General features: G+C 41.9%; 2 protein-coding genes across 3 annotated transcripts in view; one reads left to right on the plus strand and one right to left on the minus strand.

The window, feature by feature from the left end:
* Positions 1 to 6,815: 6,815 nt before the first annotated feature.
* LOC135203506 (zinc finger protein 271-like) overlaps positions 6,816 to 24,769 on the minus strand; it is a 71,851-nt gene continuing 53,897 nt past the window's right edge. For both annotated transcript variants that reach the window (XM_064233233.1, XM_064233232.1), the window contains exon 3: positions 6,816 to 9,409. In XM_064233233.1, coding sequence (XP_064089303.1) covers positions 7,867 to 9,339 — 1,473 coding nt within the window. In that variant the 5' untranslated portion in view covers positions 9,340 to 9,409 and the 3' untranslated portion in view covers positions 6,816 to 7,866. The remainder of the gene's footprint in view (positions 9,410 to 24,769) is intronic.
* Positions 18,193 to 18,969, plus strand: LOC135203250 (tigger transposable element-derived protein 1-like). Its single transcript, XM_064233021.1, has one exon. The coding sequence runs from the start codon at positions 18,193 to 18,195 to the stop codon at positions 18,967 to 18,969; it is 777 nt and encodes a 258-aa protein (XP_064089091.1).

Consider the following 24,769-nt stretch of genomic DNA (forward strand, 5'->3'; position numbering starts at 1 on the left):
CAAATTTCCCTGTCCATGTATTATCATCTCCAAACTCCTGTGTATCTATTTGTTGGGAATTCAATATTTTCAATTATTTTATTCATCCATATTCTTGCAAAAAAATTAGAAAAAACTTTTTTTTTTTATTCTGTTCTGATAACGATATACAGAACGGTTGGCTATTCAAGATGGAACTACTTTTCCTCCGCTGTTGGAGTGAATTACACAAATTTGAAAGAACTTTCAGCGTAGAAGAGATAATATTCAAATGAAAATGTTTGGATTACACAAAACAGATGATGAGTCTCATTGTATTTGTCGATAAACGAATTACTGCTCATAACTATAATCAGCCAATCAGAGGCACCCTTACGTCCAGTCAACCGTTTGACGTTCTAGGTAAATATATCTCTCATTTCGTGTATAGGGATAGGTTATGTCAATATGATTTTATATAAATTGTATCAATATTTTTCAGTCTTTTAGCTACATTATTTATCGTTTCAATGGGAAATCAGAACTAGCTTGAAAAGGTTTAGGAATTAGGAGACAAATCGTTTCCGAAGTTATACATGCTTGGATAGTTGTCTCTACCTTACAAACAACTCCTCCCTCTTCCCGAACACCCAGCTTCCCGTCCCTCCTCTTCCATTTCCTACGTCAGTCTCTAGAGCCAAAAGCAATTGTATGAAGATATTACTTTTTGTAATTTCCCTCTGATAAACCGTCTTATATAATCTTGAAAAATCATGTATAAAACCATGAATCTCATTGTAGTTAGTTTTTAAATTTATTTTTTTTTATCAAATCATTTTATTTCTTTTCAAATAATTAAGTGAAAATATGTTATCTGGTAAGGAAACGTCTCCACCAATAAGGCTTGCCTTTGCTAACAGTGAATTCATTCATATTTCAACACTTTACTACGTAAACAAAAGTGGTGTTGCCATTTAAGAGTGTCTATTGAACGTAGGGAGTAAACATAATCTTTTCCGCGACTGTACCTAACCTACCTATATGTTACACTTCTAAGATTGCCTTCCTTAAGGGGGGTATGGGGTGCTCCGACCCCCGGTCCGGCAACATGTTGTACTAGGCTAGGTTAGGTTAGTATCCTAACCTATATGTTGCACTTCTAAGATTGCCTTCCTTAAGGGGGGTACGGGGGGCTCTGCCCCCCGGACAGGCAACATGTTCTGTTAAGTTAGGTTGGTCAGTTTAGTATCCTAACCTATATGTTACACTTCTAAGACTGTTTTTATGTTACCCCGGTCAGGTAACATGTTCTACTAGGTTAGGTTAGGTGGGTTATGTTAGTTAGTATCCTAACCTATATGTTACACTTCTAAGATTGCTTTCCTTAAGGGGGGTTACGCCCCCTTGGTCAGGCAACATGTTCTACTAGGTTAGGTTAAGTTAGTATCCTATATGTTACACTTCTAAGATTGCCTTCCCTAAGGGGGGTATGTGGTCAGGTAACACACTCTACTAGGTTAGGTTGGTTAGGTTAGTATCCTAACATATAAGTTACTCTTGCTTTAACTTTCTTTCTTTAAGGGAGGGTATTGGAGCGGAGCACCACCAGTCAGGTTACACAATTTTTTCAATTGTTCTCAACATTTCTTGTCAAGTTCAATTACCTCCTGAACTGGCCACTCTGATCCTTGAAAATGATAATATTCCATTCATTATTCACTAAAATGGCCTCTTAACTTGTACTTGATAATTTATACTTAAGTACCAGATGTGTAAAACCGTGTATATATATAATACATACATGTGTGCGTGTTTTTTTTTTACAAAGTGAACATTTACCCCACCCCATCCTCCCTACCGTGTTTCGTGCCCCCCCCCCCCCCCCCCCACCCCCCCCCCCCCCCCCCCCCCCCCCCCCCCCCCCCCCCAGCAACTTCCTCCTGAAAATACTTGCCGGCCAGTGCATTTCATTTCAGTCATCAACCAACCACGATGGCCGAATCATTCCCTGGCACCTCCTGCTCCTCCATGCCCTTACCAACTCGACTCGACTCGACTCTACCCAGTACTTGTGTTAACTGTTTCCTTAGTTATAAGGACTTTTCAGTCCATTACTTGGGGCAGTATGAAGATTGGTAATGTATTGTCAAAATCACGGCTTTTAAGAAAACAGGCCTTTTGCCCTCATTGTGTCGACGAATGTAGGCTCGACTTACAAAGGAAGGTGTTTATGTAACCAGATGTGTAAAACCAAGTGTATATATATAATACATACATGTGTGCGTGTTTTTTTTTTACAAAGTGAACATTTACCCCCACCCCATCCTCCTACCGTGTTTCGTGGCCCCCCCCAGCAACTTCCTCCTGAAAATACTTGCCAGCCAGTGCATTTCATTTCAGTCATCAACCGACCACGATGGCCGAATCATTCCCTGGCACCTCCTGCTCCTCCATGCCCTTACCAACTCGACTCGACTCGACTCTACCCAGTACTTGTGTTAACTGTTTCCTTAGTTATAAGGACTTTTCAGTCCATTACTTGGGGCAGTATGAAGATTGGTAATGTATTGTCAAAATCACGGCTTTTAAGAAAACAGGCCTTTTGCCCTCATTGTGTCGACGAATGTAGGCTCGACTTACAAAGGAAGGTGTTTATGTAACATTTAAGATAAGGTTCTTAATCTTTATGTACATTATTTTGTTATATCAATTGTTTTGGTGTTCCTAAGGTTTAGTGCTCTTGATGTTGGTGATATTTATTGGGAATTGTTATTTCCCATCATATGCCAGCGTGGCTTTACCAACTCGTACCTTTACCGGACATAAGGCTTACTGTTGGTTACATAGCCCACACCCCCTACTAGCATTCAAATATGGCGGTTTGTTTAAGTTTCTTGGCCCGAACTAAAACTTTGAAGGTTGTTCAGTCGAAGTAGACTATGGCAGTTGACTTTTTCCTATGTTATTTTGCTTACTTTACAAGAGTTTAAGGTAATATTTTGCTGGTCGACTGTAACTAATCTGTTATTTACCTTTGAACTCTGTATGTTGGTACATCGCACCCTTGTACCTTCATGTTGTTTTCAAATGTAAATTGCGGTTTAATTACAGTCAACAGAATAAATATTACTTTAAATTCTTGTTCAGCAGGTAAAATAACATAGGACAACGTCAACTGCCATAGACTACTGTACCGCGGAAGGCGGGCTTAGAAGTACCAAGTTCTTTTATATGCTGTGTTTTCTACACCTCGTTTACAGTGTATTTGTTTGATAAGTATATTACAATCTTATACTTAGTACCATCTAGATATTTAGCTGTGAAGTATAATATGTGTGAAAATCACTGAATAATTTTTAATGTGTCGTTCTTGATTCAGTGATTGTGAACAAAGACATTTGCCGTTACACCTGGTAACAGGTTAAATTAAGGAAGAGTGATTAAAAGTAAGGAACGTCACATATGGGGGCCTGACCGGCATCTGATAAATTCCAAAGCTAAATATATCCTGTGTTTGTATTACGACTGATTGAACTTAGTGATAATTTTAAATGTAAATGTATTTTGTAAACACTGTGATTGGGTGTAGAGTCTCCAGCATTGATACTTCAAGAGTAAGCCAGGCTCCACGCTTCATTAATAAAGTAAGTGTTAAGTAGAGTTTGTACCGGAGAGCTAGAGTTTCATGAACCAATTATGTAATTAGCTTTCACGGTATATATAGCCAGCCTAGTTTTTCTCCTAACTTCTCATTAGAATTTTGAATGAATCTCTACGCCCTAGTCGGCACTTATAAGCTAACACATTACTTGTAATCTAGGGAAGTCTAGGAATTACAGGTACATATCTTTTCATAGCTATCTCAGAGATTTAGTCTCGTTCTATACTTGTAATTAGGTAATAAACCTTACACAGGTATCATTTCAGTTATAAAGCTAATGTCACGGGTATTGAAATCCCATTACTTGTAATCTAGGGAAGTCTAGGAATTACAGAGACACACCTTTTCATTGGTATCACATAGAGATTGTCTCATTCCATACTTGTAGTTAGGTAATTACCTTGCATAATTACCTTGCACAGGTATAATTTTTGTTAGGTATTGAAGTTTTTTTCATACTTAATAGAACATTGAGTTTTGCCACATGTACTGCAAGAATGATTGTTATTATTAGTCCATTCTCATTAATATGTATATTTTAAAATTGGTGACTATACTTTAGTACATTGTGAGTTAATGATCTTTGAGGATCTAAAAAATCTATTAGTTATAAGTTATTGCTTATTAAGTATTGCACTGTAATTATTCAAATTGTTAACCTATTGTTTTGGATTAATAATGTCTTTTGATGCTAAATACCTTACTTCTAACCCGAGGGAAAACCTTCATACTCTGCAGTATGCCAAGAAGTCTGATTTGTTGGCTTTAGCCAATGCTATTAAGATTGGTGTACCGACAGGAGGTGTGAAAAAAGAAATCTTTGGTCTAATTCTGAACTGCCTGATTGACAAAAATATAATTTCACAAGATGAGGTGAAACTATATTGGCCCTTAACTATAATAAATAAGAAAGATTCGGCTGTAGAAGTTTTAAAATTACAGATAGAATTAGAGAAAATAAAAATAGAATCAGCAGAAAGATTAGTTCAGGCAGAGATACAGAAAGGACGGGAGCATGTAGAGCTAGAGAAGGTAAAAATAGAAATGGCAAAGAGGCTAATTCAAGCAGAATTACAGAAAGAACGGGAGCATGTAGAGATGGAGAAGGTAAAAATAGAAACGGCAGAGGCTATTTCAAGCAGAATTACAGAAAGAACGGGAGTATGTAGAGATAGAGAAGGTAAATCTAGAAATAGCAGAGAGAATAAAAATAGAATCTGCAGAAAGACTAATTCAGGCAGAAATAGAGAAAGAACGTGAGCTATCGAAGATAAGATTGCAAGAAAAACAGGAGGAAAAGGATATTCCTGAACCTTTCAATGTGTCTAGGGTTTAGAAACTCTTACCTGCGTTTAATGAACAAGAACCTGAAAATTTTTGTGGTGTTTGAAGAAACTGCCAAGACTTTAGCATGGCCTAAGGATAAATGGGTACTGATAATTAGAAGTTCTTTCACAGGACAAGCAGAGCATATTGTAACTCATATGATTTCTGAGAATGACTATGATATTTTGAAAAAAGCTATTTTAGATCCTTATTCTATTACAGCAGAAGGATATCGACAGACATTCTGCATTTCATTCAAGACACCCAACCAAACTTTCGTGGAATTTTGTAATCTGAAGATAAAGCAGTTACAGAAATGGTTGGACAAGGCAGGTATTAGTAACTTTGAAGATTTGAAGTCTCTCCTGTTAGAAAAATTCTTCTGCACGATACCAATTAACATTGCTATCTACATTAAGGAACGAAGAGCAAAGAAACCCAAGGAAGCAGCTTTGTTGGCGGATGAATAATCCCTAATTCATAAAGGACATAATAAACAAAACTTTCGTTGATAATAAGGTATGTTCATTTTGTAAAGAACGTGGACATTTAATTCAAGATTGTCCTAAACCTCGGGTGTGAAAGTTCTCACCAACAAACGTAGTTTCCTTAAAAAAGTAGTGGTTGGAAGTCGGTGTTTACGATTGTTGTAATGAAAGTGCCCCAGCGTCTATGGGTGCATGTGGTGTGCGGATTTAGCACAGGAAATGGGAAGTTTGTTGACACAAGCGACTCCGCAAACATCGAGATGGCATCAATCTTCTAAATATTCCGAGTTGTAAGTAAAAATTTCGAAAGCGTCATGGAGGTAGTGTGAACTGCGTAGGGCCAGACTTTTATTAGCCTCTGTTTAATCTTAAAATATGGCCTTAATTTCTAACTTTGGAGAAAATACTTACTTTGAAAGGAGAGTAGGAAAATACTTACTTCGAAAGGAGAGTGGAGGTCTTTAGCTCCGTCTCTCACCACCAACAACTCATGACTGATGACCATCTCCGGTGTCAGGATATGTTAAAGTACTTTTTCGGAGGGTGGCCTCAAACGCAGTAGTCAGTGGCTCGGCCAGTCCAGTCGGTTGTTTACCCTATATACGCTAACATTGTTCAAATGAGTGCTGGGAAAGATGGTGGCTTTGCTGTGCTTACGAATGACACCTCACACGGTTGCCGCCATATTGGATTTCAAAACTGCCTTAAAAACATATTTTACGAAGACCTCACGTTTATTTTAGTTCATATGGCGCTTTCATATATCACATTATGTTGAAGAAACGTCAATCTTTTGAATGGTATGCTTAAAGATGTAATTGTATTCTGGTTCACCAATTAAATATCACGTGAATAAGGCTGAGCCATGCGATGACAATGGATCCACTGCGGTGTTTCCCCCTATAGCCTCCTCAGTACTCGAATCTAACAAAGTTTTCTTTTTCTCAAAATCAACTTCAATCACTGAGTGACCTCAGTTGACCTTCGTCATTATTTAAATACAATTTTAAAAAAATGGAAACAATGGTTTAGATCGATTAAATGAAGCTTAAATAGGATTGACCATCGTAGTCACTATACCTTCCAAAAGACAAAAGATGCCTCGCTTAATCCAGCCATATTTAAGTCAAAAACTCAATTTTAACAAAATCTTTAACTCACGAATTTTTTGGCGAATTAACGATTTTCTACCGTACCTGTTAGGTTGAGTTAGTAGTAGTAAGTGAGCTCATTTCCTCCCTAGTTTCCTGATGTGGCTGCTGCACTAAACTATATCTATTTCTAGGCGTTGACAATTAAGTTTTGGTGGTCTCAAACATTATCAAGATATCCCAATTTTAATAAGGGAGAATGAAAGCTTTAATTCATATATTTATAAAGTATTTTATTATCAATTTTTCATTTTATACATTGAAATAAAAAACGTTTAATCTAATCAGAATATGTTATTTTAGTCACTTACGAAGCAAGTCTTTTCTCAACACTTCTGACTGGTTACCCTAAAATAAATACTGCAATACAGTCAGTCCAGTCTATTAGGATTGAGTAACCAGGCAAAATTTTGAGTCCATCAGACAAAGGGAGCAGGTAAAAAATAAAGCTACAGGATTTCTGGACAGTCAAATGCAGGAGTCGAGTTAAATAAAAACATGTAATAGAAACTACATGGACAGAGATCAAGTATACAGTTTCTGTCTAGTGCGAATTTTTTTGTCTTTTGAGATGACTTGATTGAGAAAAACTTCTTTGACATCGGAGCAAGTGAATGGTTTCTGTCATGTATCTGTTCTGATGTGTGTTTTTAAATTAGTTAAAGAGTAAAACTTCTTTGACATATAGAGCAAGTATATGGTTTCCGTCTGGCTTATGTTATTTCTAATTTTAAATATATATCAGGGGTGCAATGGGCCCCAGCCTGGGGTCTATGGTTGCACCTCTATATTCCACTAGCCTTATATCTGAGGGCTCTTTTCAAGGTATTTACCATTCCTTTGAGGGCAGCATTCTGCACCTTATATTTGGGCAACTTGGTATTGCCTGAAGATATTCCATCAGGTTTTTCTTTATAAGTCCTGTTGCCCCAACCACCAGAGGTATTATTTCTATTTCCTTCAGTTCCCATGTACTTTTCTCAAGTGATATTTGAGACTACTTTCTTGAGAAAAACTTCTTTGACAAAAAGACCAGTGAATGGTTTCTCTCTAGTATGAGTTCTCATGTACTTTGTGAAAGTACTTGAGCCACTAAAATTTCTTTTGATATATAGAGGAAATATATGGTTTTTCTCCAGTATGAGTTCTGAAGTGAGTTTTCAAATTACTTTGACAAGAAAGACTTCTTTGACATATAGAGCAAGTTTATGGTTTCTCTCCAGTATGAGTTTACATGTCGTGTGAGAGTACCTGAAACATAGAAACTCTTTTTATATATAAATCATACGTATGGTTTCTCTCCCGTATGAGTTCCGATGTGAGTTTTCAAATAACGTTTTTGAGAAAAACCTACTTGACATATAGAGCAAGTGAAAGGTTTCTCTTCTGCATGAGTTTGCTGGTGTCTTGTGAGATCAGATGATTTAGAGAAACTACTTGGACATATAGAGCAAGAATATGGTTTCTCTCCCGTATGAGTTCTCATGTGAATTTTAAGATAACTTGATTGACAGAAACTCTTTTGACATATAGAGCAAGTATATGGTTTCTCTCCAGTATGAGTTCGCATGTGTCTTGTGAGAACACACTGATAAGAAAAACTACTTTGACATATAGAGCAGGTATAGGGTTTCTCTTCTGTATGAGTTATCATGTGAGCTTTTAAATACATTGGTTGGGAAAAACCCTTTTGACATATAGAGCAAGTATATATATCTCCTGTATGAGTTCTCATGTGTGTTTTTAGATCTCTTTGCCGAGAAAAACTTCTTTGACATGTAGAGCAAGTATATGGTTTCTCTCCTGTATGAGTTCTCATATGTGTTTTGAGATCATGTGATTGAGAATAACTTCTTTGACATACAGAGCAATTATAAGGTTTCTCTCCTGTATGAGTTCTCGTGTGTTTTTTGAGATCATTTGATTGAGAAAAACTTCTTAGACATACAGAGCAGGTGAACTTTTTCTCTCCCGTATGAGTTATCATGTGTTTTTTTAAAACACCTGATTCAGCAAAACTTCTTTGACATAGAGAGCAAGTATATGGTTTCTCTCCTGTATGAGTTCTCATGTGTCTTGTGAGACTACTTGACTCAGTAAAACTTTTTTGACATTTAGAGCAAGTATATGGTTTCTCTCCTGTATGAGTTTTCATGTGTTTTGTTAAATGGCCTGATTGAGAAAAACTTCTTTGGCATATAGAGCAACTGTAAGGTTTTTCTCCTGTATGAGTTTTCATGTGTTTTATTAAAACACCTGATTGACAAAAACTTCTTTGGCATATAGAGCAACTATAAGGTTTTTCTCCTGTATGAGTTCTCTTGTGTTTTGTTAAATCACTTGATTGAGAAAAACTTCTTTGGCATATCGAGCAACTATAAGGTTTTTCTCTTGTATGAGTTCTCATGTGGGATTTCAGGCTGCTGCTCTTTGATGAAAATATCCTTTGGCATTCAGCACCTGTATTTTGCTTCCCTGTTGTGTTGCCTCCCTTTGAAAATGTATCCTGTCTACCCAAATGTCTATTTTCTTCTGCAATACAGATCTTTCTGCTTTCATCATCCTCATATTTATTAGATTGGGATGAACAGTTCACATCAAATACACTATGGTAAAAAAATTCTGATTCTACATTGACTTCTAAGATGGGGTCTGCAAATGAAGAGCCTTCACCTGCGTTTTCAGTAAGACCCTCCTCCAAAGTCTCCTCCTCCTCTTTGATTAACAGCAATGATGACGATTCTTCAGCTTCCATTTTCACAGGATGTTCTATGTGCAATACTCAATCCCAGTTAGGATCTGAAGAACTTTTCCTCTTGAATACTCTGAAATAAAATCAACAATCTGAGAAAGACATCTTCTAAATAGCACTGTTCATAACAACTGTAAAACAAGCATCCTCAGGGAAAACAAATATCACTATGCAATGATCATCTGAACACAATTTGTCAGAAAAGAAATAAAACAGCCTTGGATGCTGTTCGGAATCAACAATTTATTCAGGCCAAAGTTGGTCGACAATTCAACCAGCTTCTGCCTTTACCACAAATTCCTGACTTACTCCAGTTTTGACAATGAAATGAACAGCATCTTTCCTTCATGACTTAGGAGAATTATAAATCTACTTACAGAAAATATTTGTTTTTCTTGTACGAACTGCATAAGCATTTGAGGTAGAAAAGACTACTTAGACACACACCCAGTGCATATAAATAATTTCTATCTAGTATGGGTTTCCATGTGACTTTTGAGAACATGGGATAGAGAAAAAAAACTCCTTTGTCTAGGTGAATGGCTGCTTCTCTCTGGCTTATGTTATTCTAATTTTCAATTTATATTGGGGTGCAATGGGCCCCAGCCTGGGGTCTATATTCCACTAGCCTTATATCAGAGGAATCTTTTCAAGGTGTTTACTGTTCCTTTGAGGGCAGCAATCTGCACCTCGTTTATAGTTTGGCAACTTGGTATTGCCTGAAAATACTTTCTCATGTTTCTCTTAATAAGTTATGTTGCCCCTACAGGTATTATTTCTATTTCCTTCAGTTTCCATGCGCTTTTCAGGTCGTACTTCAGGTCTTGGTATTTTGTTATTTTATGCCTTTTATGTGTACTATGAGAGGAGAGGAATGATAAAAACCTTTTTGGCATTCAGTGCATGTGAAAGGCCTCTCTCCAATATGACTTTTCATGTGCAATTTCACGCTTTTCAAACGTGAAAATCTTACAATAAATGCTTTGGGTGCATATTGAAAATGATGTAAACTGCATTTTTATTGACTTTTTCACAAAATAACCCTCTATATTTTTATTATTCTGCCATTTTGGATCCATATTTCTCCCATCTGATCAGTGTCCTAAGTGTCATTAACCCCAAAATATGCATTATAAACTGGGAAATAATTTCTGATGAATATATTTGAAAAGTATTGTAAACTGAACGTCGTAAGCCAGGCCCACTGCAAGACGGGGACTGACTGACTACTCTTATGCATAACACGACTCCTCACACCACAAAGGAATCAATCTGGCAGACATGAAAAACAATTATATCAGTTAAAAAATCTCAGTTTTTAAAAGTAAATTGTATTTTTCCTAACTATACAAACCTGAGGTCTTTTACAATAGGAATTAGTACATACTAAAGCCAGAGCCTGGAAATGACTGCTGAACTTTCAAACAAGGGGTTAGGTAGTTAACTACCGGTCCAGTAGCTGGGAGTCCCAATTTGCTTTAGGCCTAGGTAACAGAATGAGCAGTGGCATAAAGTGGGCATTAGTGTAAGGGACCTCAGGTTTGTATAGTTAGGAAAACACAATATTTTCTTAAAAATTGTGATCTGTTTCTACACGATATATAAACCCTCAGTCCTTTACAATAGGAAGACTCACCTATTGGTGGGAGGAATCTGAGTGAGTCTCTACAACCTGACTGCAGTTCACCACAACCAAGATTTTCTCCCTGGTCGTGAGAACAAGGAAGGAAATCAAGTCTCTGACAATTTGATTGGGAGGAACTGCGTGATCAGGTTAGACTTCCAGGGTATTTCATATGAGGAAGGGATGTATTGCCATACAAAAAACAGAGAACCAACCCCAACCCTTGCCAAGGGAAGGAGAGGATATACGCTTCTATAATCCAATCAACGAACATAGACTGGTAGCTCACTGGCCACCTGGTCCAGCATGTAACAGTCCATGTACTACTCTCTGCCCAAAGAAAAAGAGAGGGATGAAGGAGAGCCAGTCACTCCCGCAGTCACACCCACACTCTTACCATACAACGCAGGTGAGATGCATTCTTGTCCTGTCTGGGGAGCTGGGTAAGCTACACAACTTGTTGAACAGCCACCACCAGTCCCAAGGAAAAAGTGTTCAAGTTACCTGTGGGCAATATCCCCAAGGTAATAAGAAGTGAAGGTGGTCTGGCGTGACCACACCCCCACCTTCAGTATCTGGTAAACTGACGTTCTTACGGAATACAAGGGAGCCAATACCCCTGACCATAATTATGAGCCCTTGGACGACAGGTAATGGTGTTGTCTTCACCAGCAGTAGAGAATGCTTTCCTGGTAGTCTTGTGAGGCCAGAAACAAATACAGTGGTCCCCCCGTATTCGTGGGGGATGCATACCAGACCCCCCCCCCGTGAATAGTTAGAACCCCTATAAACACGCTAAAAACAGCCTATTTTGTTAGTTAAAACTCAAGAAAAACCCACTAAAAATTTTTATACTTGGTTTTTTTAATAGTTTTTTCACAAAATGTGCATTTTATGATGAAATTGATAAAAAAAAAACCAGGAATTTGTGGATATTTCTCATAGAAAAATACTGCAAATGTGCGAATTTTCCGCGAATTATGCGGGGAAACGTTCCCGAGAGAAAACCACGAATGTGTGAGTCCGTGAATCCGGAGAACGCGAATATGGGGGGTCCACTGTAGTGTTCTTGGACACCTCTTTCTTGGAAACTTAAGTGCTAATGATGAGCCTTCGATACTCAGGGCAGAGATGTTGCATCTTCAGATAGTGCCGTAGCACTCTAACATCACTAAACAGCATCTAGTCTGGATTATCACCAACAAAATCCTCTAGGGAGGAGATCATAAAACAGGACTTGAACATACCACCAGGGACTGATGGGTTCTGAGTCTTCGCTGCAAAGTCCGGGACTAAATTGAGTGTGACTGATCCCCCATCTCCTCAAGTGCTTTACGTCAAAGGAAAGTCTGTGAAGTTCTATAATTCTCTTCGCCAATGCCAGGGCAAGCAATTAAGCTGCCTTAAGGGTCAGATCTCTATCTGATAACTCTCGTAAAGGCTTGTACGGTGTACGAGTCAGGTTCTTCTACACGAGAGTCACATTCCACGCAGGAGGCCTGAGATCCCTGGGTGGGCAAGAGCTTTCGAAGCTTCTCATGAGCAAAGATATCTCTTGAGATGAAGAGATATCTACACCCTTCAGCTTTAAGACTAGGCATAATGCAGCCCCATAGTCTTTTAGAGCTGAAATGGGGAGAAGCTTCTCCCGACGAAGGAAGAAGAGGAAATCCATGACCTGCAGAAGAGTGGTTCTGACTGGAGAGAAAATCTGTCTACAACACCAACCACAGAAGACGGCCCACTTTCCCTGGTATACCCCTAAAGAGGCCTGTCTCAGGTATCCAGTCATCTCTGTTGTTGCTCGGCGACAAAAGCCTCTTGCTCGCAAGAGATCATGGATAACCTCCAACAGTGAAGACACAGGGAATGCACTGCCTGATGGTACTCTACATGCGGTTGACACAGAAGGTTGTGCCAAGGGGGAATATCTCTCGGTGACTTGGAGAGCAGAGCCAGAACATTGGGGATACCAGGGAGCCACCAGAATCATCCTGAGATTCGAGGTGGTCAGCACTCCCTTGTGAATCTGACAAAACGGAATAAAGGCCTTCATCTTGAGGTTGTCCCACGGATGTTGGGCCGTGTCCTCTGCAGCAGCCCATAGGCCTGGTACAATAGAGCAACAAGTCTAAATTTCTGCTGTACTTGGTGGCGAACAGGTCTACAACTGGTCGCCCCCACAGGTTGAACAGCCTTTCCGTTATGCCGAGTGTAGGGACCACTCTGTCCTTATCATTTGATTCTGGCAGCTGAGCTTGTCAGCCACTACATTCCTCTTGCTTGGAATGTACCTGGGCAAAAGCTCTACTAAGTGGGCTATTGCCCACTCATGCACCTGCATCATCAACTGGTGAACAGAGCCGGATACGAGATCCCCCTGCTTCTTGACAGATGCCACTACTGTGATACTGTCACTGCTCAGTACCAAAATGTCCCATCACTCAATCCTGAAACTCTCACAGGGATAGGAAGGCTAAATTGAGTTCCAGGATGTTGATGTGAAGGTGCTTGTTGTGACAGTTCCACACCCCTGAAGTCAGCAACTCCAGGTTTGCACCCCATCCCTAGGTCATTGCATCCGAGAACAGAAGCATGTCCAGAGGGGGGTTAAGAAGATCTACTCCTATTAAGAGGTTCCTGTCGTCTAGCCTAAAGTCTAAATCCTCTTTCGCCTCCTGAAAGAGGGGGATGAGAAAGGACTGAGGATCTCAAGACCATGACCAAAATTCCCTCAGTTTCAACTCTAGAGACTGAAGTTGAAGCTGCCCATGAGGGACCAGCTTCTCCATGGATGACAAGTGACCTGTTACAACTTGCCAATGCCGACCTGGCTGTTACTGTCAAGACAGGAACTGTTGCGTTGCCTTCCCAAACCTGCTGATACGAAAGTCTGAGAGGTGGACTCTTGCTGCTACCATATCTATTAGCATGCCCAGGTACTTTATCCTCTGCTTGGATTCGAGATCAGACTTCTCAACATTTATCAGGATCCCAAGATCGTGACAAAAGTCACGAAGGCAATCCCCGTCCTGTAGCAATTGCGAGTGAGATCTTGCCACGACAAGCCAACCGTCAAGATACCTCAGTAAACATATCCCATGCGAATGGGCACAAGCTGAAATTTAGAGTGAACACACATGAACACCTGGGGAACGGTCGAGAGCCCGAAACAGAGTGACCTGAATTGGTACACCATCTCACCAAGGAAATACTTGCGAGGACTGATGGATGGATATTTGAAAATACGCATCCTTCAAGTCCACCATAAGCATGAAGTTGTTCTCCCTGATGGAGACGAGTACAGAGTGCACTGTCTCCATTGTGAACCGAGTCTGGCGAACGAATTGGTTCAAGGAGGATAGGTCTATGATCGGTCTCTAGCCCCCGAGGTCTTCTCAACAAGAAAACCCCAGCTGTAAAACCCCTGAGACTGGTCCTATGCAATTTCTACAGTGCCCTTGCTCAGCATTTCCTCCACTTCTTGCTTTAGTGCAAGGTCCCTCTGTGAACCACTGAGAAAGAAGGCTGGGTACTTCTGCGGGTGCCCGTCAAAGACTGAGACTTCTTAGGGGTCGAGGAAGAGCTAGTTAAAATCGAAGGTCTAGCCTCAGTCAAGCACAAAGGTCCAGAGGTCTTTGCCACTGCCTGGTGGACAAGGCGGTCATTTTCTTCTGCCTGTCACTTGTCTACTGCAGCATTACCTGTTCTCTAGAGAAGAGAGGTAGACTGACTCAGGACCTACAGACCTGGCGATCCGAGAGAGGACAGCATCCCTTCTCTTCAACACCATATTCACCCACAGGGTTGCTGTCTGGTGGGTGAGGTAGGAAATGGCCCTACCTTCAGACTGGCACAGTCTCCCCAAGGTAGAGTCCTTCCAGGAACGATAGCCCCTGAGGAGGCAGCAACCCTAGATACTGTGAAGTACCACAGATCTAACCAGGAGACTGCCTGGAGAGCTACCATTATGGCAGCTTCCAAGGTAGCTGCTTCCTGCTTGTGAGAGAGAAATACTTTGCAGTAAGGTGCTGCAGCGAAAAACCTGTACCTAGGCGAACTATCTCCAGGTAACCTGTTTGGTTGGTAATGATCTCTCCAAGGGTGTGTAGTAGTATCTTTGGTGAGGCAGAGGAGAGGAAATGATCTTGTCTGAATGGTTTGACTGAAATGAATTATCCTGTCTTGAGATATGAGATTCACTTGGTCAAGTACTCTTTCAGCAAAACAGACCATGTCAGCCCAGTTGAAACCTTGGGTTTCTTCTTGGGACCCCAGAAGGACTCGAGGTGCGAAGGACGATCCACAGATGAGGCTGTGGTCCCTTCCCCGAGATCACAGCTACAATCTCGCCAAAAGTTTCCTACATCTTAGGCGTGTCTGCATCTCCAGGCAAAGGACCCTCAAGTTCTTCCAGACTATGGTCCTCCTGATCTACTCTACCCACAGGAGGGAGATCCTCGCCAGACCCCTACATCCATCTTGAACAGCTTGGGGAGAGCCCTCTGCAGAGTTCTTCCTATTTGCCTTGCCCCTCCAGGTGTAACACCAGGAAGTAGAGGGAACAGGAGAGGAGGATCCGATACTGTCGCCTGCCCTGCTGGCAGAACCAGCAGGAGGGGCGAGTATTACATGATCATCAACCTGCAGTAATGATGTCATCAAACCGCAGTGATAATGGCAATGCGAGTCAAGGAGAGAGTTTTCGCCTCGGTGAAATGCTTTCCTGAGGAGAGAGCAGAGGTTCTTGTTTGCCAGACAGTGCTCACTTCCGCCAAACTAGTTCGTTCACACAAATGCGAGCAAGAGTTGGGTGTCGTCAAGCGAGCCATCGGTTGGCAAGAACTTCACTGTCCTCACAACGCATCCCAGTCTTCTTCGAGGCCGAAACCTCACACAAAGAAGACTGCACCATAGACCTCCTCTTAGAATCTCCAGACTTTCTGTCTTGAGAGACCGACACATCTTTCTGGGAACCTGTGACAAAATTAGCCTTAGCGCCGACAGGCAGGGTGAGTCACCTGCACGACTTGCACGCTTCTCCCACCCTGCACCAAACCAGTGGCAGATGTGTGGAAGCAAAAGATCCAACTGCTTCCTCTGTGGAAGGAGGCAAACCTTTCAAAGTCACATGACAGGGGCTTCTTAGCGAGTGGAGAAGCTACCTTCTTCTTCTTAGACTGTAGTCTCAGAAAAAGAAGGGGAGAAGGCAGCAAAAGATGACGACGAGGAAGACGAAAATACCTTCCTAGACCTCTTCTTCATCAGCTTCCTCAGGATGGTAGACAGATCCCCCATCCAAGGGCAACAGACAATTGGGAAGGAGCAGGCAACAATCCTTGAACCAGAGCAGAGGTCAAAGTACAATTAGGTGCTACCAAGAATGGTAGCACGGCAGCAGAAGGCGGAAATGCCACCTCAAATCCAGGAGGAGGCAGCATAGACATAATAGGAGCTATTAGATGGGTGTGAGTGTCCATCACCACTGAAGGAGTTAAACTGGTGGGTGATGGGCAAACACCATTGTGGGGACCGTAGCAAACCTGTGGGTGGTTACTGAAGTTGTAGTGGAGGTAATCACAGCAAGGGTGACAGTGGTTGACTGCCTAATGTGTGCTACCAAACCGTGGGAGGAGGAGTTCCCATCACTCAGAAGGAAATAGTTCCCCTTCATGAAGAGAAGAGGCCCTCAGAGAAGTACTGTCCTGGCCGCCTGCCACCCCCTCCATCCCCGATTCTTCTTCCTACGCCGAATCAAAAGAAGATGAAGGCGAGATTCCCCCCAAAGGAGAAACAGCCAGCATGGGAAGCTTGCTGGTACAGAGAAATGATGACGAAGGGTCAGCAACAAAGGTCGTTGTCAGGCGTGTTACCCCCAGGTAAAGCTTTGGAAGCCCTATTCTGATAACGCTTCCTTCCGTCAAACCTCCCCCACTGCTCCGGAGTCCGGAAACAAACTCCACACACACACATATCATCCTTGAAACATTCACAACCTGGCAATGTATGCAGAGGGAATGAGAGTCTACCACTACATGAGATTGAAAATTTCTACATTTCTTCCCACCAACTCCCAGGCATACTTACTGGGAGAAGGAGGCTTCTTTGGCTTTACTGATTCGTGGGTTTGCTTTATAATAATAAGCAACACACACACTCACAAGCAGATACAGTAATACTTTGGGTTACGAACCGATTAGTATACAAATTTTTTAACTTACGAAGTGACGCCCTCATTCTGGAATACGAATTTCACTTGGAATACGAATGCGCGAATTTCTATCATGGGAGGCCGCCTGCTTTGTTTACATCTGACATCGGATGAGCGTGGGATCTGCGAACGCATTTTTTTCGGCCAAAACTTAATGCCTGCTTTGTTTACATCGGACATCGGATGAGCGTGGGATCTGCGAACGCATTTTTTTCGGCCAAAACTTAACGAGGGTCACGTGACTTCCTCCCACGCATCCCTTGACCCGTTTTAAACCATAACTCTTTCACTATCTCGCTGGCGTTAAGATTGAACGCATCTGTCCGTGATACGCTCTCAAATTTGCTTAGTGATTTGCGCACGTGTTGTGTTTCCGTGATAGTGCTTATACATTACTATTACCCAAATACTAAAGACAATGGCTCCCAAGATGACGAAGGCAAGCAGCAAGAAGGAAAGCATAAGAAAGAAGGAGATGATTACAGTCGAAATGAAGAAGGAAATTATCCAAATGCATGATAAAGGCGAGCGCGTGAAAGACATTGCAGCATTCTTCAAGCGGTCGCAATCAACGATCTGCACTATTTTGAAGAAAAAGGAAGAAATTAAAGCCAGTAAAGCATCAAAAGGTGTCACAGTATTGACGAAACAACGGCCTAATATTCTCGACGATGTAGAAAATTTGCTCATGGTTTGGATAAACGAGAAGCAGCTGGCAGGAGATTCCGTAAGTGAGAGCATCATTTGCGAAAAGGCTCGTAAGATCTACGAAGATTTGAGTAAAAATGAGCCAGGCATATCAGCAGACAGTGAAAAAGACAGTTTTAAGGCGAGCCGTGGCTGGTTCGAGAATTTTAAGAGAAGGACTGGCATCCACAGTGTTGTTCGCCATGGTGAGGCTGCAAGCTCAGATACGAAGGCAGAGGCTTACGTAAAAGAGTTTAAAAGGCTCGTGGATTCCGAGAAATACCTCCCCCAACAAGTCTTCAATTGCGACGAGACAGGGTTATTCTGGAAGAAGATGCCCAGGAGGACATTCATTACGGCAGAAGAGAAGGCACTTCCCGGTCACAAGCCCATGAAAGACCGTCTAACCCTACTGTTTTGTGCCAATGCAAGCGGGGATTACAAGGTTAAGCCTCTCCTCGTGTATCACTCGGAAAATCCACGCGCCTTTAAGAAAAACAACGTGCAGAAGAAGCTGTTGCACGTTATGTGGCGGTCTAATACCAAGGCTTGGGTGACAAGGATCTTGTTCGTCGAGTGGATGAACGAGGTTTTTGGTCCCCATCCTCCATCCGTTGAAGAGGACTTACTGGACAAATTCAAGTTCATTAAAGTCAAGTTCTTGCCCGCCAACACCACTCCAATACTCCAGCCCATGGACCAGCAAGTTATTGCCAATTTCAAGAAATTGTATACGAAGGCTATGTTCCAGCGCTGCTTTGAGATGACGGAAGGCACCAACCTTACCCTCAGAGAGTTTTGGAAGGATCACTACTCTGTTTACAACTGCCTCAATCTGATTGACAAAGCCTGGCAGGGAATCACCAGGAGAACCCTCAATTCTGCATGGAAGAAACTGTGGCCCGACTGCGTTGCTGAACGAGATTTTGAGGGGTTCGAAACCGTCGAGAAGGGGGCAGTTGAAGACGAGATTGTATCCTTGGACATGTCCTTGGGGCTGGAGGTTGACACGGACGACATCGAGGACCTCCTGACTGAGCATGGGCAGCAGCTGACGACCGACGAGCTGTTGGAGCTACACAAGGAGCAACAGAGACAGGTAACGGAGTAGATCTCATCTGAGGAGGAGGGGGAAGACGCTGCACAGTCGCTTCCTTCGAGCGAGATCAAGGATTTTTTGAAACACTGGGAAATTGTGAAAAGTTTTTATTGAGAAAAATCACCCGAATAAGGCTGCGTCAGGGCGTGCAACAAATTTGTTTATCGATAATGCGGTGGGTCATTTCTATAAAATTTTAAAGAACAGGCAAAAGCAAGCCTCCATAGAAAAATATTTTTTCAAAATTGTGAAAGACGACACAGTGTCGCGTAAGCGTAAAATTAGTGATTGTAGTGAATGGTGCTCTCTAGAGAAAGAACCAGAAAGTCTTCCAGAAGTGTTCACGGAGGGAGATTTCCCCCCCAAGCCCTAACCCTCTCCTCCTCACCCTTCCCCTCCTCCCGTCTCCGTCAAGCCAGCAGCCACACTCGCCAAAGGTAAAGTTCAGGTTTTACTGTGCATGCATATTAAATCTAGTGTTTATATTTAATTTCATTCTTCAATTTTATAATTTTATGTAATTCCTACACGAATTTTCAACCTTAGTGAACAAAAATAAATGGAAAAATATGAATTGAAATGGTCATTCATGGTCGGGTGAAACGCATTATTTGCTTTTTATAACATTCTTATGGGAAAATCCATTTAGGTTACGAATTTTTTAGGTTACGAAGCAGGTTCTGGAACAGATTAAATTCGTAACCCAAGGTATTACTGTATTCACAGTTGAAAACAAGATTGATCCCACTGTAAGGTAGAAGAAAGACCAGCAAAACAGTCGGGCAGCGAGCAAGTGGTTTCATGTCGTCTCCGTACGACGCCTGACTACTGGACCAGTACTTAACTACCTAACCACCTTGTTTGAAAGTTTAGCAGCCGTTCACATGCTTCGCCTTAAGTGATTTCTACTGTAAAGGGCCAAGGGTTCGTATATCGTGTAGGAACAACTAAAATATTTCATAAGACCAAATGTGTACAGGTTTTAGCATCACAAATTACTTCCAAAATGACAAATGTTTAATTAATTTGTATTTTTCATAACTTACAAACCTGAGGTCTTTATGCAGTAGAAAATCTCAGAGCACCAGCTGGATCCAGTTGAAAATAGAAACTAGGTTTGGTGGTGTGGGATTGACAACCAATGGGGAGAGAGTATGCACAGTTGAAAATAAAAACTAGGGTTGGTGGCGTTGGATTGACAGCCAATGGGGAGAGAGTAGGCAAAGTCTGACCTCTCTTCTCCCTTGTCATATATGCCATGAAGCATCAGTTATGTTCCAGCCCAGGTAATTGTATGAGGGGCGGCTTGAGGTGGGCCATTTGTGTAAAGACCTCAGGTTTGTAATTTATGAAAAAAATAAATCAATTACAAATTTGTCATTTGTTAAACATTTTGCGAGGATAAAGTAAGCTTTAGAACCAACCACTGGTTTGGGTCACCTGAGCTCACTTCTTCGTCAATTATTAAAGAATAGGAAGGAGTTGTATGCCTCTGATCTATTAAATGAAAGATTACTCAATAACCAGACATCCAGGCTTCAACACAATAGGAACTCTAGACTACATTGCATCCAGGAAGGATTAAAAAGAACCTGTAATTGTGCCAGATTGTTTTATTGTCAATTCGTCTCTCCCCTTAAAAGGGAGAAGGTAGGAGTTGCTTTTATTTCTAGAATAAAAGTAAATGGTATTTTTCCTAACCATACAAACCTGAGGTCCTTTACAATAGGGATACGTTTACAGCAAAACCGGAACATGGATGTTAAAACTCTTGAACAACGTGGTTAGGCAGTAACTAACATACGGTAAGCAGGGAGACCCACCTGCCTGGATGTAAGCATTCCACTTTGCTTTTCAGCCCAAGTTTCAGAGATGAAGGGTGGCACGAGGTGGGCATTAGTGTAAATAACCTCAGGTTTGTATAGTTACGAAAAATACAATTTACTTTTAAAAATTGTGATTTGTTCCTGTACAATATACAAACCCTTGGTTCTTTACAATAGGAAAACTCACTTATTGGGGAGAGGAATCTGAGTCTTTTGAACTGACTGGAGTTTGGCACACCTGGGATACTCCTGCTGATCAGAGTACAAGAACTGGAGGCTCAAGAGTCAGACTTCATTGCACTTTTCTTTGCAAAATTAATTTACAATCGACATGCTATTGTAAATGACAAGAACAAACAGCAACAGCAACCCCTTGGTATACTTATGAGCAAATTTACAAAATGACGCCATGTGAGACAGAGACATAATGCATTCCCCCTTGAAGTTAGAAGCAGAACTAAAGTCCTGAGATGCCCGATTCGCGTTTTTAGCCAGTGTAAAAGTTGCCATTAGTAAATTTATGGGCTATAGAAGTATTGGCACCTCTTTCTCGCCTGGTTCTTTTCAAATCGATGGCAGTTAATATCGTTTATCTACAGGATCAATCTGTCCATTAAGGGTCAAGAGTCGGAGGCATCAAGGCAAAGATCCGAGAAAGGTTTGCCTTATTGTCAGTCTCCTTCCTCCCCTTCCTAGAGGAATGAGCAGGATTGCGTCTATGATTCTAATAAGAAAAATAGAAAGGAAGCTCAATGAGTAGACTTACTCAGATGCCAGTCCAGCAAGTGTAGGTTAAAGTCCTGTTCTAATCCCAAAGGAAGAGAAGTAGAAGAACACGGAAACAAAAGAGGCCAGTCATTCTTGAATCCTTCTCACCTCTTAGAGCTGCACACCTTAGGCAAGATGCAACCTGTCCTCTCAAAGGAGCTGGGTAATAAAACACATGGATTTGTGGGCAAAGACCCAAAGGTAGAAAGACACTGCATGGGTGATGTTGTTACTAGCTGCAGAGAACTTCCTCCGGATTTTCTGGCAAAACCAGGAGAAAGCCTTGTCCATATCAAGGATGTTGAGTCTTTCCAAAAGTACAGCAATTGCGCTAATAGGACAAAGTAATGATTGATCTGGATCAACAATTGCAGAGTCCAAGGCACAAGGGATCATAATGGACTCGAACCTGGCAACAGATACCAAATAGTCAATTCAGAGTTCATTACATCTGAGACCAAGTCATGACATTGATACCCGCCTTTTGAAGGTGATATTAAAGATGATCATTGCAAATAATCTATCCCCTTCGCCAATGCCGGAGAGGGACGAGACACAGTTTGGAGAGACAAATCTCTGTCTGATGATTTTCACAACGGCATGTGTGCCCTGAACAAGAGTCAAGTGCCGTCTTGAGACCTGAGGTCCCTATGATGGAAAGGAAGAGAGAAGTTTCTCATTAGTAGTTGAATCTCGACTGATGAGAAACAATACTACTTCATGTGAAAGACTAAGGTGAATGTGGACCTATGTCTTTGACAACTGAATCAGAGAGAAGTAATTAGTGATTCTGACCAGGGAAAAAGTCCCATCAATGACACCAATCAGCGAAGACGACTCCAATCCATGAAATATTAGAGGACTGAAAGATTTATCTAGCTATTTCTGTTGCTGCTAGGCAAGAAAGTCTATGCTTACAAGGAAAGCTGAATAGTCTTTTAGCCATGAAGACACGGAGATTGTACTACTTGAGGAACCGCGCTTGCGTCACTAGCACTGAAGGGTTGGTCAGGGAGGAACTCCTCTCGTTACCTTGGAAGCAGATTTGGCAGGTTGGGTTAAAGGCAAGGTCTTCAGCCATTTATTTTAAATTCAGGATGAACGATGTTTCATGAGCACTTTAAGAATTAGAAGAAATATAGAGAGAAGACAAATACGGTGGAGTTTGTCTGAAAGTCACTGTAGTGGCCATGGGTCAGGTGTCATGAAGCAGATGACCTACAGACTTCAGTTGTGATAAGGAGTCGACTGAAACATACTTCTGACTGATGATTCTCGAAGGGGCTCCGTTCTGATGGGTTTGATGATAAGCAAAAATCGCCATTAACTGAAACTGCGTTTTATGGGGCTTATGGTGCTGATAACCGGAAATTGACACATTATGGTGCCAAAAATCGCCGATTTTATGGCGCTAGACAAGTGCCATTACCTGAGTCCACAGATAACTAGGGACTGCCTGTAGATCTCCCATGAGGATAGGAGATCAGTGGCCCAAGTCAGTTGAACATAAGGAATGTACAACTGCCCTCTGTAGCCCAACAATCTAAGATGGAGAAAGAAGCTTCTCTTGGTGAAGAGGGATGTGGAAGTCCACTACCTGTTAAGAGTAGCTCTTACCAGAGATGGACCCCATTGATGACACCAACCATGGGAGACAGCCCATTTCTCCTGGCACTCAGTTGCACTAGATACATAACTACCAAGAAATCTTTGATGTAGTACAATGAGAAACCTCTCGCTTGCATGAGACACTGGATAGTTTCCAGGCGTGAAGTGACAGACCTTCCACAGCCTGGCAATACTTGTCTATGTGCAGCTAATACAGTAGTTTCTCAGACAGTAGAACTAGTAAGTCTGGATACCCCTTGGCATGTGGCCACTTGGGAGCCACCAGGAACATCCTGTTGATCGCCCATGGGTCAGACTAAACAGACGGAAGGCATAAGCCTCGAGATTCTTCCATGGGTGTTGAAAGGCATCTCTTATCACTGCCCATGGTACCAGAACAATCCAACAGAACACAGCAGTCTCTGTTGTGTCTATCCATTGCTAGAAGTCTCAAATATTGGAGAATCTTCCATAATGTCTGGGTGTCGGGGCACGTCTCAGTCACCTGACCGCAGTGGCTGAGCTTCTCTGTCATTAAGTTCCAGTCCACTGGAATGTGCCTGACTAACAGCTCCACTGAGTGTGCAATCATCCACTCATACACTTACACCACCAACATGTAGAGTTGAAGTTAAGCCAGTCCCCCCACCCCCACCCCACTCCTTACTTGTTGACATACAGGCAATCCCCAGTTACTGGCAGAGGTTCCATTCCTGATTTTGTGACAATAACTGAAAATTGTTGATAAATGGAAATCAGCAATTTTCAGCATTATCTAGGCTTATTGGCACTGATAACTGGAGATCGGCATCACTCTTTTAAGTGGGGCTCAGCACCAATAACCAGAAAGCAATGCTTATCAGTGCCAGAGACCAGAACTCCATCCTTCTCTGAAGGGAACTAAGGTGAAGCCGGCCATGAAGGACCAGCTTCTCCAGGGACAACAAGTGACCAAGAACGACTTGCCACTGCTGAGCTGGTTGCTCATGTCGAGACAGGAACAACTGTACGGCCTCCCTGAACCTGCCAATACCACGAGTTTGAGGGGAAGAACTCTCACTGCTGCCATATCTATCAGCATGCCCTGGTACTGTATCCTCTGCTTGGGTATGAGATCGAACTTCTCAAAGTTTATCACAACTCGGTTTGTGGCAAAACTTGAAAGGTGATCCTTGTGCTGGAGCACCTGAGACCGAGAGCTCGCCAAGACTAGCCAATTGTCAAATACCTCAGGGTGAACATTTATGTGAATACCTGGGGAGTGGTTGAGAGCCCGAAACAAGAGTACCCTGAACTGGAACACCATCTCTCTAAGGATAAAGTGGAAGTACTTGCAAGAGGACCATGGATAAGCATTTGGAAACATGCATCTTTCAGATTCACCATAACCATGAAGTTGGACTCCCTGATGGCTGTGAGCATAGATTGTGTTGTTTCTATTGTGAAACGAGTCTGGTGAACGAATTGGTTCAGGGGAGAGAGGTCTCAAACGTCCTGTCGCTTTCTCTGCAAGAAAGACATGTAAAAGCCTGGGGACCAGTCTGTCATACATCTCTTCAGGATTGCTTCCACCTGGAGATGGAATGGACTGCTTGGTGAGAGGTGGCAGA

Source organism: Macrobrachium nipponense, chromosome 36, assembly GCF_015104395.2.
Source record: "Macrobrachium nipponense isolate FS-2020 chromosome 36, ASM1510439v2, whole genome shotgun sequence".
Taxonomy (NCBI): Eukaryota; Metazoa; Arthropoda; class Malacostraca; order Decapoda; family Palaemonidae; genus Macrobrachium; species Macrobrachium nipponense.